This window comes from Nanorana parkeri, unplaced genomic scaffold, assembly GCF_000935625.1.
Source record: "Nanorana parkeri isolate BGI_ZX_2015 unplaced genomic scaffold, ASM93562v1 scaffold180, whole genome shotgun sequence".
Classification (NCBI taxonomy): Eukaryota; Metazoa; Chordata; class Amphibia; order Anura; family Dicroglossidae; genus Nanorana; species Nanorana parkeri.
Genome location: NW_017306448.1, coordinates 2,865,340 through 2,881,544, shown reverse-complemented (window position 1 = coordinate 2,881,544; position 16,205 = coordinate 2,865,340). Strand labels below are relative to the sequence as shown.

The window sequence follows — 16,205 nt, the reverse complement described above, 5'->3', positions numbered from 1 at the left end:
ATATATACGCGTTTGTACTTCTGTGTGCATACCCTAATGCAATAGGCTGCGCACGCCTATGAAATCATTGGTGTAAATGAACCATCGCTCCATTTGTCCCTAAATATTTTTCGGTAAGACAAGAAGTGCAAAGTGCAATAACTTACAGAATTCCTTTACTGGACTGACTGCAGGAAATTTGATTGAATGCTATAGCATGCCTTACTGAGCATTATCACTGCTCTTAGCACTACTGAATAAGCCAGTTTTTCTTGTGCTTGCCCTTGGTTTGAACCAGCCAAGGTCACATAAGAACATTCACTGGAAGATGGTGCTGCAAATGACATAGGTGTATCTGGAGAAGAGCGAATGACTCAGTCTGTGATTCTCACATTGTTCCCAATTAGGTGGGCTGATGATTCATGAGTATCGTGTTGTTCTACACTTAACGAGATAACGAAAAACAGCTTTTACTGGCAAACACCCACGTAACATCAGCATTTCTGTCCTCTGGAAAACTGCTGCTTCGATAATCTCCATAAAGAAACCAGAATATGTGAGACCAGGTTGAAGACACTTAACATTTGTAAAAAGCTCAATGGGTCTGATTTACTACAAGGAAACGCACAAGAGGAAGAAATCACTACGTAGAGAAATGGCATACATCTCTTGAAGGTTTGAGTGCACGGACCTTTGTGCACTCGGCTAATGCATTCGCCAACTGATCTAGTAAAGCATTCACTCTTCTTTAGTGCATTTGTCACAGTCCCTGTTTGCAGTATGCATAGAACATGCAAAAAATTATGTTTGGGTGCGTCCTATGCAGACATGTTTCAGAGTTTTTTAAGATTATTACATTAAAAAAACTGCAAAAGCACCATGATGGCTCACTAAAGTATAAAAAGCACATGCGCTAAACAAAGGAGCAGCTCTAAAAAAACAGAATGCCATACTGACGGTACATGTATGTAATTGTAAGTACGTGTGTTTATCATTACAACACGCATTTGGAATTAGCAGTGTATTAAATCAGGAAAGTGCTTCAGTGGGTTTTCACAATCAACTTTAGTGATATAGGTGAGCTTATCATTCTGTATTGTTCCTACATGGCGTATAAATACAAAATAGCTAACAGATGTACGATAACCAGAAAAGCAGTAAAGGAAATCTTATTTTTATTCTAAGTCAGCACATAGCTCTACATTCAGAAGCTGGGTAGTGTGCTGCTTATGGAACCACCTTTGTTAATGAATTAGCTGTTATCATGGTTGCACATCTTCATTAACATCTTATGTATGTAGTAAATGCTGGAAGCATTCAATAGGGTTTTATGGCTGGTTTATGGACACATCACTTCGCCTGCAAACGTGCATATTCAATAGCAAATCAGGCCTAGTGAATCTGGGTCAAGTGTTTGAAGGTAAAAGGACTGACTTGGGTAAGCATTGTGACTGAACAGGCAATGTAGCATCAGCAAGGACTAATGACTGTGGTCTATGTTCATTTTAACAAAAGCGGGGTGAAAGTGCTTTTCAGTTTGATGAGCCAGTGCCAGGGTGCACAGTCTGAAAGCAGCAGGGTACTGCCCTGGCACGCATGGCATTTATGTGCATGAGGACTAAAAGTGACACTAAGCTCAGCAGTTAAACCTTAAAAAATAACCTTAAATATTAACAAAAATGTATCTTATTTGTGTATCACTCGACTGTAGATCCTCAAATCATCTCTGAATTGGCGCCGACACTGTCCTTCCTTCCAGAGGGTGGCTTCTTTAGTTCCCCATGGTCCCTGTGTGCGTTGTAAAGTAGCCGGCGCTCCAAGCTCACTCCTGTGATGGACTACAGTCTCGCATTTGATTTACTAATTTGTATTCAGATTGTAGTCCATCACAGGAGTGAGCTTGAAAGGGTGGCTTAATTTACAACACACACTGGGACCATGGAGAACAAAAGTAGCCACCCTCCAGAAGGAAGGACAGTGTCAGCACCAATTCAGAGATGATTTGAAGATTTACAGCCGAGTGATACACAAATAAGGTACATTTTAATTAATAGTTAGTTAGGCACTAGCCTTTCCAGAAGGTCGAAAATGGGAGGATTGGAATTATTGGACTGATTGGAATCCTTCACTAACATGCTGCATACTGGCCATTCAGTAACATTTAAAGGAGAACTATGAGATGAGTGCTTTTCACTCACCTCATAGTTCTAGCCGACATGTGACAATGAGACTGTCACAGGTCGGCTCAGTAGATCGGGAGGTGAGCGAACACATACCGGCGTTCGCTCACCTCTCGATCTGGATTCCCCCCTCCCTGCTCCGCCAGCGCTGACTGGCGGAACGGACGGGAGGGGGCGGGTACAGCTGGCTCTGCCTGTAGATAGGCAGAGCCAGCTGTCAGTCACACAGCTGGGCGGATCCCGGTACAATTGTCGGGATCCGCTTCAGTGTCTCAGTATACCGCGAGCTACAGCTCGCGGTATACTGAGCCTAGGGTGACGGGAGGACGCTAGTTTGTGTCCTCCCGTTACCCTAAGGAGAACTATGGGGAAAAGCCTTAACCCCATAGTTCTCCTTTAAGAATAAAAATGGTTTTAAGGAATCAACCCTTCAGGACAGAAATATGTGAGCAGCCATTGCCGACTTGCATTTGAAGGTATAGCCTCAGCCACTGGCCTGAAATATAAAAATACTGCTTTTGGGTCAGTGACAGCTTAGCAGTGAACCTAGGATCAGATGATAGGCCTGGGGTTGGTACCTTCAAAAATCTCAGCAATGGTAGCTCCCATCTTAATGTCCTAACATATTGCCCTTCAAGTGTACATTTCCTTTAACCTGATAGGGCAACAAAGGCTCCACCTCAGATCAAATGTTTTGAGCCCAGAAGCTCCCAGAGGATTCTTTTTTTCATCAGTGTATTTCCAAATCAAGAACAGCAGGAAATGCCAGGCAGCTCCAAGTCATCAGATACAGTTCTGGTGTTCATGGGCTTATAAAATCCAGTTAAGAACAAGTTCAGTTTTAGTAAACAGTACTCTAGTTCAACTTCCTGGACAACCGGCGGCCTCCTCTGCTGTTTATCGCTTCCTGATGGAGTTCTTCAGCACTTGCCGCATCTGTGCAATGAGCCCACACAGACTCATATGGGTCAGTATTCTGGGACTGGGAGACACTTGGTGTATGGCCCTATTTAAGTCTGTAGATGCTCATAATGCAGATCCAGCTAGCCCTGAAGAAGGTTTTGACCAGGAAGGAAACAGCTGAGTGTGGGGTTTCTAGTGTAGTTTAGCTTAGAAGGGACAGGAAGGGCGGAAGAGGACACCTTAAAGTACAGGGGGCTGAACACATCGGAGGAGGTGGGTAAGCACCTGGGGGTAGTGGTGGGAGGGTGGTCAGCTTAGAGATCACTTTGTGCTTTGTTTCTTTTGCCATATATATACACTGAGTGGCCAGTTTATTATGACCACCTGACGATTGTAGACAAATTAGCTATAATTTCGGGCTGAAGTTGCTAGAGGGCCAGACCATTATAAATAGGGAAGCAGATTGTTTACCACAACAGTAGAAGAGATTTGTTTCTGAAGATACGGGGAAACAACGCGATTTAACAGCCTTTGAACGTGGGATGATTGTTGGCGCGAGCCATGGAGCGAGTATCAGCAAAACAGCAGAATTTGTTAAATGTTCAAGAGGGGCTCATTGTTAAAGTGTTCAAAGACTGGACTGCCAGCCGAAAATCTGGGTCTGAACGTGCGAATTGTGGCCATCCGCGACTAGTCAATGTTAGGGTAGAACGGAGAGTGGCAAGACTGGTACAAGACAACAGAAGAGCAACAGTGCCGTGTCAGATTCCTCGCATCACCTTTCAACATCTCGTGGAGTCACGAGGCGGCCCAACAAAGTCATCTCGTGGAGTCATCTTGTGGCCCAACGAAGTACTGATGGGGTGGTCATAATAATCTGGCCACTCAGTGTATATATGTCAATGATCATTGTAAATACATGTGAACTCATGGTAAACATATCTTAAAGGACCAAATATACTAGCAGTTCTGAAACAGTTAACCACCAAGCATCCAACATGAACTGCACCACTCAGCCAAGGTCCTCTCCTAATGAGTTCCCTAATTTATACCTGAAAGCTGAAAACACATTTAAAGAAACTCACCTTCAGATGTCATTTTACAGGAGAGACACTTTCTCTCATATACCAAGACAATGATATTATGCACCTTTCTCCAAGTATAGAAAGCAAAACCATCAAAGGGCTTTAATCACAAAACAATCCAGTAAATGTAATAGGCAACTGATTTAATATAAACGTAGACCAGCAATTCGAAGAAGTCATATCTGCAGCTGTCTATTCTGTACAGAGGCAACATAGACTTGTCACCCTCTTGGCTTTCATTTTCTCTCTTTCTCATTCCATCATCTTTTACTGTATATAATGTTCTACCTATCTTCCATGTGTTTCATATCTAATTGAACTATGCTGTCAGAATACAAATGTAAATGATAAATGGGTAAGTATTCACAGCCACTAAGATAGTTTGAAAAGTGTGTAATGAGAATTTTTAGACATATTGCATTATGATTGTGGTAGTCTGTCACGTGGATTCATAAAATGTCAGTAAAAGGTTTTAGTATTTGATCTTCATGCAAAAGAAAGGCGTAGCGGCAAGCAGAAAGGGACTGTACCATGCTGTTTGTAGATAGGGGGTTTCCTATAGATGTTATCTTTACTTCCAGTGTCTACAGAAAAGAAAAAGGAAGAATAAATAAATGAGAAAATATAGATCGCAAAGGAAGGTTTGCTGAACTGCAGAACACAAAGGAAAAAATAAGCAGAGATTGACCAGAAACGATACAATTCACATTATGGTGCAATTGTTGTCTATGCACAGCAGAGGGCGCCGTTCTGCAGGCTACGACCACAAGACTGCAGCCCAGTTCCGATGTACTTTTCGGATCACTTTTCGGATATGACCGAGGTATAGGCAGGTAAAATCTGGAGATCTGCCTGTAGCACCCAGTCAATGGTCCGCTTCCATGTTTTGAATCATGCTATAAAAATCACAGGAGTAATCTGACTAATTGCAATTAGCAACATCTCAAATCTCCATTCCTCTGGTTTTATAAACAGATGCCATGAAGCCAACAAATGCACTTTTACTTAGCATTGAAATAAGTTAGTACATGACGCATGCTTAAAAGATTAGGAAAATTAAAACGTAAAACAAGATAGGCCCAAATAAAAGCAAAAACTATTGTCAGAGCAGGCTTGTTACATGGTAAAGAGATAAGTACATAAATAAAATATTTTTAGTGGTGTTCCAAGGCATTGTCATGTGGAGCATTGGATCCAGACCTGTAATTGCTACCTAAGAAGGGTGACAGTGCTGGCTGCTTCTCCCTAGGGATGCATAGCTGCAATGGTAGAATCTGTGATTTCATGTAAAAGACAAACTTGAAGATACCATTGTATGCTGTCTAACCTCTATTGTTTGGCAGACAGTGTATTAAAAGCTTCCTGTCTGGTACTATAGGCCAAGCAGTCTAGAAAAACAGATCAACCCCTAGGTAAGACGCTCTACCTAGGGATGAGAAATATTTAAAGCTCAGTTCCAGACAAAACATTTTTGAAATAAATAGACCGCTAGCAAGTGCTTACAATAAAAAAGTAGCTCAGGTTGCAATACCCACCATTAATCTGAAGCTCGCTTGCAGTAATTCCTTTTCAACACAAGATGTCCCCAGTTTTTTTGGGATAAATGACACCCAGTATTATTCAGCCAACAAGAGTGAGAATAAACTGTGAGTATGGGCATCATGGGTCTGCACTCTTAGTGGGCATCACCACTGTGCACTTCATTCATAATGTAACGATGCAGAGCTTGAGACTGACATCATCTGCATCATGGTGGACTGCTCACCACCAGGATACGATTCAAAAAGGACCGTGTGTGTGATTGTACTGAAGACTCTGGAACAAGGTAATAAAAAATAAAAAAAGAATAACGTACTGCCTGGGGAAATCCAGTGGCGGGAAGGAATGCTTAAGGGGGGGAGACTGACCCTGACCCTGGGGTCCGGCTTTAAGATACTAGAGAAAAGGGAGGAAATAGTAAGAGAAAGAAATGAAAAGAGCGAGGGAATAGAGAAGAGCACATGAATGCTGTTTATTGTGTCACTGTGCAATATTTCTCTCTAGTTGGGCAGGCAGTGGGCGCTCTGGGTCATTTAGGGGACTAACAACGGCCCTGCTATTATTGTTGTACTGCTTAGTAAAAATACATTAGGATAAATTTTTGGCAATAATTTTGCATGTTTCTCCTTACCTTTTGTACACAGATCAGCCATAACATTATGACCACTGACAGGTGAAGAGAATAACATTGACAATCTCATTAAAATGACACCTGGAAGTGGGTGGGATATATTAGGCAGCAAGTGAACATTTTGTCCCTAAAGTTGAAAAAAATGGTCAAGAGTAAGGATTTGAGTGACTTTTGCAAGAGCCAAACTGTGATAGCTAGATGACTGGATCGGAGATCGGTCAGGGTGCCTATGCTAATCCGTGTCCACCACCAAACCCGGCTACAATGGGCACGTGAGCATCAAGACTGGACCACGGAGCAATGGAAGAAGGTGGCCTGGTCTGAATACTATTTTCTTTTACATCCTGTGGATGGCCAGGTGCATGTGTGTCGCTTACCTGGAGATGAGATGGTACCAGGATGCACTATGGGAAGAAGGCAATATGATGCTTTGGACAATATTCTGCTGGGAACCCTTGGGTCCTGCCATTCATGGGGATGTTACTTCGACAATTACCACCTACCTAAATGTTGCTGTCGTTATGGAAACAGTATTCCCTGATGGCAGTGGCCATTTTCAGCAGGATAATGCACACACTGCAAAAATGGTTCAAGAATGGTTTGAGGAACACAACAATGATTGTGAGGTGTAGACTTGGCCTCCATGTTCTCCAAATCTCAATCCAATTGAGCATCTTTGGGATGTGCTGAAAAAAATCAGATGCATGTAGGACCCATCTAGCACCTTAAAGGGTTTAAAGGATCTGCTACTGACGGCTTGGTGCCAGATACCACAGCATGCCTTCAGAGGTCTAGTGGAGTCCATGCCTTGATGGGCTAGGGCTGTTTTGGTGCCAAAAGGGGACCTTCTCTATATAAGGCAGGTGGTCATAATGTTATGCCTGACCAGTGAAACTGGAACTCGGTTCAACTTTACTTGGGATAGACAGGGGAAATGTTAGAACTAGTGATGAGCCTGGGCTTGGGGCTTGGTGCAAACCCAGTTTGCATGATTTCGCCCAAGCTCATAACTCTGGCCGCCACCCCCTCCTCCCAGCCCAATCTGTTGTGGCAGTTGTAGCGGGGGCGTTCCCTGCTGCTTTGTGAAGTATAACTACATGCTGGGAAATACACCTCTCCACAACTAGTTGGGCCAGGTGGAGGGGATGGCGGTCACAGTTTTAAGAAGGCTTGGCCAAACTGGGTTTACACCAAGCCCAGGCTCATCACTATTTAAAACCTCTGCTAAATTTGTATTGCTGATGATTGTCACTCACTTCTTTTACTGTGATAGGAGGTCAGTGGGACAGGAAGTGTGGGGACCCCTTTCCCTTTCCCATCTCTATCTAGTTTTCCATTATTAAAATGTTTTGGCTGGAGTTGTATCTTAGAAGTGGTCAAAAACATCCTGGTTCTGCACCCTATCTGAAAGCCAAGTCTGATGCCAAGCTGAGGGTCGTGTCATTTAGGACTGCCTGTAAGGCTAATAATAGGTGCCTTTGATGCCACAAATGCATGTTATCAAAGTAGGTCAATTAAACGATACCTGCTAACACTGCCAAAGTATGAAGCTGCATTATTGAACTCTCAGTTTGAAAATGTTAGCTGCCAGGTCTATTTGCTGATCTAATGACTTCAATACCTTTACCCAAAGACATGGAAAAAGCAAAGATCATGAATTCTGCCTTTGCTGCAATTTCACTTGCTTCATGCTTGTTCTGGGTTAAAGGGGGACAATCTCTACTGTGCTGCATGGTGATTACATTTTACATTACACTTTTTTGATGCAAATCCATAAGTCTGTTCAGACAAAATGAAAACTATACAATGTTTAGGTGACTTTTCTTGTACAGCAGTCATTCAGCAGTGGTACTGACTACTATATGACACACAAATATCCATATCAGGAGAACACACACAACACTCTACACATACACAACCTACAACGGAATCATCACAATATAAAACAGAACAACAAGAAAGTAAAAATGAAAATAAAATCCCAAAAATTACTCTCAAGTAAACTTTTCAATAAATAACACAAAATGAGATCTCACTACTTATACAATACGTAGTGTACAAAGAGTAGTGATGCGCACTATTTCTGGGACACAAACAGCTTTCTACAGCTTAGAATGGCCAGGGTTCCCCTGAAGGCAACCCTTCTTTGAACTTGAGAGCTATACTGGCAGTAGCCTAGATAACACTAGGACCACTGATGCCAGAGAAAGGTCTTCAGCAATGGTCCATCTTATAAAGGCTGTCCTCCTGGTTGGGTGGCGTATAACCCCATCCTCTAATTAAAGTAGATCTAAACCCAAATACTAAAATCTCATGTAGGCATTAAAATGTGTTTTGAAATTTCAAACGTTGGTCTCAAGCTTTTTAAATTTGCAGATTTTGTTTTTTTTAAGAACAACTCCAGGAAAAATCAAAAACTTACCCTTGCAGTGCCCCCCCCCCCTTGCCCAGGGCCCCCTACCATTTTGTCTGGGGGCTCAAATAAAGCAGATTTACTTACCTGATACTTGGTCCCGCTGACTCCCTCTGGGCTGCTAAACCAGTCCTCTTAGCTCCTTCTTCCCTGGGCTCAAGCGGTCTAAGGACCAATAACGTCATCACATCTTATGCAAGTCCATTGACCTGCATTATACATGAGGAATGCGAGTGATATTCCAAAGCCAGAGCGGAGAGAAGTGACTGCTTCCACCCCGGGACTGAGAATCAGGTGAGTATATCTGCTTTGAGCTCCCTAGACAAAACAAGTGCTTAATGCTTGCAATGCTGGGGTAGCCCTACTGCAAGGGTACATTTTTGATTTTCATGTAGATCTTGTTTAAAAGAATGCCTGATGATTTGGCCATGAAGTTCCTTCGTCAGGCACTTCCTGTTATGGGACAACAACCGCCTCCAAATTGTGCATCTGTGTTGCCAACCAGTCACATGCTTCTCTGATAAAGACTACAAGTGGCTGTGCCCACACCAACTGCACAGCAATGGACCGCCATTGACATTATCAGAAAGCTAGGCCAAAGCAATGATGTGCAGCCGATGAGTGAATAAGTGCATGCAGCCAGGAATTGCCTGAAAGAAGCTGGGGATCAGCAGCACTGAGATGAAAAAGGATATTAATGAATAAAGGGGAAAAGTGGGAAAAGGTAAAAGTATTTTACAAAGAAAAAAGCCATACACAGTGCTAAACAAAGTAATTATCATCCATTTAGGGTTTAGATGTACTTTTTCAAACTCTTAAGGAGGTCACAGCTCTCCATGGACAACGGAATAATTAAGAAAGGCCCAACCATTGACAGCAGTGTTTGAAATGGTAGAAGTTACTGTACAACACTGCACTTTTCACCAGTACAAAGTTGCAAAAATATTTAAAAAGTTTAATACATAACGTCAAATGCACTATTTGGTCAATATATTGCAAACATGACAATAAAAAACACATTAAAACATAACTGTATGTTTACAAAAAGAGACAATACATACCCACAACAAGCCTGACTAATATGATGCCAAAATGTAACTTCCTTTGAAGAATTTGTGCCTTGAACTGCCTGGGCAAGGGTGGCATGCTCCTGCATGTCTTGCAGTACAAGTGTTGTAGGAGGGAGCAGTGGACTTGAGAGGAGAACAGTAGGTAGGGGTGATGCCAGATTGGCTGTTCTTTAATATAAGTTGGTAGAAGCCTATACAGTACTGTCCATGAGTAGGTGTTGCCTGCCTCCATATAGGCCTGCTCTCAGTTTGTGCATTGCTATATATGTGCCATGGTTGGGAAACTCATGGGAAACTCAGAGTAGCCTTCGTGAACCATGGTACCTCTTGGCTTCCTCAAAATTTTGAGATGGTAGGACTCTGATGTGAAGTAAGGACTGAGAACTCTACTGCGAAGAGGGCTTCTTATGTACTGATGTGAAGGGGGGCCTCCGATCTTAAAGAGAGAGTTCCTGATTTGAAGGGGGAACTCTGATATGAAAGAAGGGTTCTGATGTAAATGGGGTATTCTGAAGTGAAGGGGGCATCTGATTATTGGCTGTTCTTTAATATAAGTTGGTAGAAGCCTATACAGTACTGTCCATGAGTAGGTGTTGCCTGCCTCCATATAGGCCTGCTCTCAGTTTGTGCATTGCTATATATGTGCCATGGTTGGGAAACTCATGGGAAACTCAGAGTAGCCTTCGTGAACCATGGTACCTCTTGGCTTCCTCAAAATTTTGAGATGGTAGGACTCTGATGTGAAGTAAGGACTGAGAACTCTACTGCGAAGAGGGCTTCTTATGTACTGATGTGAAGGGGGGCCTCCGATCTTAAAGAGAGAGTTCCTGATTTGAAGGGGGAACTCTGATATGAAAGAAGGGTTCTGATGTAAATGGGGTATTCTGAAGTGAAGGGGGCATCTGATGTGATAGGGGGTTCCTGATGTGAAAGATGGGATCCTGATGTAAAGGGGGGCTCTTTTATGAAAGGAGGGGGCTCTGAAGTAATGGGGGGGATGTCTGATATGAAGGGGGACTACAGATATAAAGAGGGATACTAATGTGAAGGGGGGGTCCTGATCTGAAGGTGGAGGCTTTGATGTGAAGGGGAGAACCCAACCTTTTTTGTGTATTCTTACATGGGGTTCCCCTTAGGGGTACCTCAAGATTTTTCATATTCTTAAAGGGTACTATGACTGAAAAAAGGTTGACAAACGTTGGTTTAGAGCTAGAGAACACATTTATCAGAGGTATCTTGACGTGGCAGTGTGGCTTTCACTTATATTTTCAAATGTATGGAAAGAAAAACTGAGAAGTTGAAAGAGAGTAGAGTATTTTTTGCTGACTAGCTTGAAAGTCTGCTGGGGATCCCCTTTGCTGCAAAAGGCCATGTGGTTCTTAATCAAGCACTGGACCTGCCAAGTCAAAATGCTATGCACCCTTCTGGAGAAGGTCACCTGCATACATTTCCCCACGAACATTGCCTTCCTACTTATACTCTGTTCTGTAGTAAAGCCGGAATGGACAAATCCCAGGAGCCAGGTAGCCAATGTTCCTTAAACATTACAGCCGGTGCCTAACTTTTGAGGTTTTCTCTGGTTGATGCTCATGGAGCTGGCTCCTGGATTGGACAGACTGGCTCCTGAATTCCATATTAATTTGTCCACCCCTGAGTCATCCAATTGCTTTCACTTTCCTAGTGTCAGCCAATAAGTAGCGCTCTTCAAATCAGCCCCAGCGAGCCATCTTTTTGGTAGAAATTAATTAGCCCCGTTTTGTTCACAAAGAGCAGCTTAAAGCTTGCTGGTGATCCCTCCCTGAGCAGAGAATGTTCATGATGAGCTACAGCAGTAATTGAAGAAATAATTTAGGCATGCATTGACAACATCAAACAAATCACGAGAATCTACAGGCCTCCCAATTAACGATGGCAAATTAGCAGACACACGTGCCTACCTGGAAGATGGAAATGTCTGGGCGCCTGCTGATAGGAAGAAGATGTGGATTTGGTGTCTGAGCACATAGATAAGCTGGGGGTACTCCGGCCACTTTCACTGCCTCCAATGAAAAAAACAAAAACAAAGAGAACAAATAAAACCAAAGTCTGAGAACAAAGTAAGGAGCTTCACCTTCTTCACAACTGTGTGGCCTACTCAGCGTTACCTTATGACAGGCCTAACGGCGAAAAGTTAGAAACTGCAATTGTACATTATAAAGTGTACTAGTACATATTAACATGTAAATTCTCCTTCATCCACAGATAACATATGTCGGATATTATAAGGGTCATAAACGTGAGATAGTAAGATATGGGTGATGATAATAGTTTTGTCTGCGCTCCACTGAATTTTGTCCAAGCTTCTTCCACATCGGGGTGCTGATGGGGGTCACACACTGCTCCAATTTTAAAGTCAGCAGTGTTCATCCAGCTGAAAGAGAACTAAAGCCAAACCATTTTGTTGGCTTTAGTCCTCTTTTGGGATACAGGAGTACATGTGCTCTTGTGACCCAAGGTCAGCATCTAACGTGGTACTACCTGCTATTTGCTGACAGTGCTGAGCCGCACCGCAGCCGGTAATGATCCCAACCATATTGCTGGGATATACCCCACTGCTTGATTGACATCTGGCTCTGCCTCTCTAGTGCCAGAGCCAGCTGTGCCTGCCCCTCCCCTGTCTGCCCCCCAAAGAGTGCTGGAGGAATAGAGAGGGGAAGGAGGAATCCCTGCAGGGAGTTGACAGTCATCGCTCTCTGCAGGGAGAAGCCGTGAGCTGAATTGATCAGCGGTTTGTGATTGCTCAGCTCTCGATCTATAGAACGGCATGTGACATCTGCAGTATCACATGCCAGCTCTAAGTATTGGGAAGGGTACATTTTGCTCTGCCAATACTTCTCCTTTAAGCCTCATTAGTAATTTGCTGCAAATCAAAGTCACTTCATTTGTGCAGATTCCTTTTTAGTACCAGTTATGATTAATTATAAATTATTTGTGGTTATTTCAGGGCTACATAATTTGAAAATATGTTTATTAGCGAATAGCAATCCAGACTGTGCAACAATCGAGCTGTTAGGTTAGGAAGTTGAAGCCTTGTTTGAGAATAAAATCAAACAAGAATCTTAAAGAATCAATGTTTCATATGCGATTTGACGTCTTTGAGGGATTGATGAAAACTGCTTTATTTACAACAAATTAGAACTAGCAGAGTTTAACAACATGATGAACATGAGATGTGCCTGTGCCCCACTCTTTGGGAAATGCCACAATGATTATATATTAATGTTTAACCTTAATTGGAGATTCTGTCTGCAGTTCACTGGACCTCCTGTGGCTTCCTCCTACCCTGCGCTATTAAATGATTTCATCTTCCTCAGCCTCTACATTCTTATTTTATAAAAAGATATTGTAACAAATGTTATCTATTATAATTTTATCTTTTATATTTAAATCTTTGTGAATACCAGCAGAAAGGTGGGTCTTGGGGCTGTCTGTACCTATTGTGGTTAGGTACTGTAGCACCCTGTAAGCAGGAGTGCTTATTGAAACTTAGTTGTTGTCAGATTGTAATCAGTCTGATGCTGATCTATAGCGTATGCTGTCTGCTGCTGGGTGTAACCTTGACACAGACTAAAGCAACCAATAATAGATTATGAATATCTATGTCTCCCTGGCCAATCTCTAGGAAGTTCATGGCCAGTGGTGCATGCTGGGAGAGGACACAAATATTCGGGGCAGACCATGTGAGGGTTTCTTTGTCCCCCGGGCCCTGCCGGGCTGTTACTGACTGTCAAATCTGGCTAGGCCTGAAGCCTAGGAGGCCAAGCCACATGCTCACACTGAGGCGTGAGTCTGGGGACCCAGTAACTGATACCGAGGTTGAGGATGACAGAGTAACTTCAACAGATGTGGGGAACCTGAGAAGTTATCCTCTGCTATGAATGGAGTGTATGTTCCTGAATGGACTGGTGACTTCCTATTCAAGTACTGCTTAGCTGGGTGCTCTAAACACAGATTGCCCTATTGGCTTAAAGGTCCTAGTCTGTGATGGCAGCAGATGCATTGTTCTACCACTTAAAGGAGTCTACACCATCCTGGATGTTCCTAGCCCTAAACCTCTCTCTCCCTGAAGTTCTACAATAAAGCTCATTTAACATCATATCTAAAGTGTGGATCTCTGCTTTATCTGTGGCCATAGAAGGGTGGTAAGTGCTATTGGGGCAGTTAGGTTTCTAAAATCCCTAGACAGGCTAAGGAAGACCCGTTTATCCAGCGGCTCCTTTGGGGGTGAATGCTAGGAGTACACCCCTTTTGGGGTTGAATGAGTACTAAGGGCTCTATAGGCACTTACAGAATATACCCGATCACACTATGTACTCAGCTACTTCTAGACTCAGTAATGGTTTGCAGTGCCTGCTACTATACTACCCAGTTATAACATCAGCATTGTAATAAAAATATGGTAAACTCCCTGTTATCCAGCACCCATGGGGATCGGTAGATGCCAGATAACTGTAGTTTCTGGTTGCTTGAGAGTTAATAGTAACTCTCTAGCAACCCCTACCCACCTCCTGCGGCAGCCCGCATCTCTCTCAGATACTCTGCTCAGTGGGTGGGTACAATAGCCCCAATAGGAACAATAACCTGCTATTGCAATTTGTTTACATTCTGCTGCCGACCGCGGAATCTAGCCTATAATGTATTTAGTTGCTAATAAAACTTTTTTAGTGTGTTTTTAGTGTGCACCAAGCAACCAGCATTTGTGTAGTGTGCATCAACCCACAGGTAAAAAAAAAAATTTGAGAACATATTATGTCCTCAAATTTATTTTTATTTTTTTGCTGGTTGCTTGAATGTCAGGAAATGGGGGTTTATTGCACAAATTAGAGATGTTCTTGATAAAGCAATCAAAGCTTACTTTAAAAAATCTCTTTTATGTAGTGAGTGCTGCCTTCTGTCTGCCCATCACTTTCATCAACTTCCTGGATTCCCCAGTGTGCTTTGCGTCTCTTTCCCTGCTGCTTGATGTGATGCAATCTCAATTTTTCAAGACTACATATCCCATCATGCATTGCTGATCTTACATTGTTCAAACTAGGAATGCACCAAAATTTCGGCTGCCGAAACATATTGGCCGAAAGTGCCATCTTTCTGCCGAAATGGCTGTGCATCCCTGGTTTCTCTCCTCCCTGCTGGGCAGTGCTCTGTGTCCGCTCTGACACAGCGCAGCGTCCAGCAGGGAGGAGAGAAACTGTCACAGGAGGCCGAGCGGTGCAGGGGGATGAGAGCACTGTGAGCAGCCGGCGTCTCTCCTCCCCCAATGCTCAGCCTCCCATACCGCCCCGCTCAGCCTCCGGTGGCAGATCAGAAGAGCGGCGGTGGGGGGCGGAGAAAGCTGTCAACTGTCACAGGAGGCCAGGCCGGCGGTGTGGGGGAGGAGTCATCTGTCAGAGGAGATCGAGCTATCCTCCCCACATCGCTCGCTCAGCCTACTGTGACAGCGAATCAGAATGGAGAGCAGGTACAAGCAGTCAGTGATCGTTGAGTGTTTGTAAAAAATTGAGGACATAAGTGAGGGGAATTTTCCAAAACTGAAGCAGACAAAATCTGGAGCAATTGCCCATAGTATATAAAATATATATGATCCGCGCTACTGGATATTGAGCATCTCTCTTCAGTTTGTTCAGTTAAGATTTGAAAATGAAAGCTGATTGGTTGCCATGCACAGCTTCTCCAGATTTTGTCTGCTCCAGTTTTGATAAATTCCCCTCTATGTTTACTGTGTCCCCAATTATGAATGAATGGGAAGTGATCTACATCACTTCCTGTTCATTCATGATTGTGGACATGGTAAACATACTATGTCCACAAGTTATGAATGAACAGGAACACTCAGTATAGAGGATTCCTATTCGTTTATTAACAGGGCCTGCAGAAAAAAAGATTGAGGACTCTGTGTCCTCAATCTTTTTTTCTATTTTAAAAGGTAAATATCAGGGATCTGTTTAGACCCCCAATATTTCCTCAGAGCCCCCGACAGTAAAGATAAAAAAAATATTTAATGTAAATAAATAAAAAAAAATGTAAAAAAATTTGGAAAGGTTATTTTTTTCGGTTTTGGTTTCGGCCTGACATTTATTTTATTTTCGGTTTAGTTTCTGAAAATTTCATTTTGGTACACCTCTAGTTCAAACATTGAATTGTAGTTCAGAAGGCAGGCTCTGTGAGTTTGATGACACCAGGAAGTACATATTCACAGGGCTGAGTGAAATTGTGTCAGTGCATTAAGGAAGTACATCCTATGGGTATCTTTAAAGGAGAACTATGGGGTTAAGTCTTTTCCCCATAGTTCTCCTTAGGGTAACGGGAGGACACAAACTAGCGTCCTCCCGTCACCCTAGGCTCAGTATACCGCGAGCAGCTGCTCGC

At 43.0% G+C, this 16,205-nt stretch overlaps 1 protein-coding gene across 1 annotated transcript in view; it reads right to left on the bottom strand.

Moving 5' to 3' along the window:
* Positions 1–16,205, bottom strand: part of ABLIM2 (actin binding LIM protein family member 2) — a 167,349-nt gene that overhangs the window by 26,246 nt on the left and 124,898 nt on the right. The window contains exon 14 of the mRNA XM_018554970.1: positions 4,678–4,731. Within this exon, the coding sequence (XP_018410472.1) occupies positions 4,678–4,731 (54 nt within the window). The remainder of the gene's footprint in view (positions 1–4,677; positions 4,732–16,205) is intronic.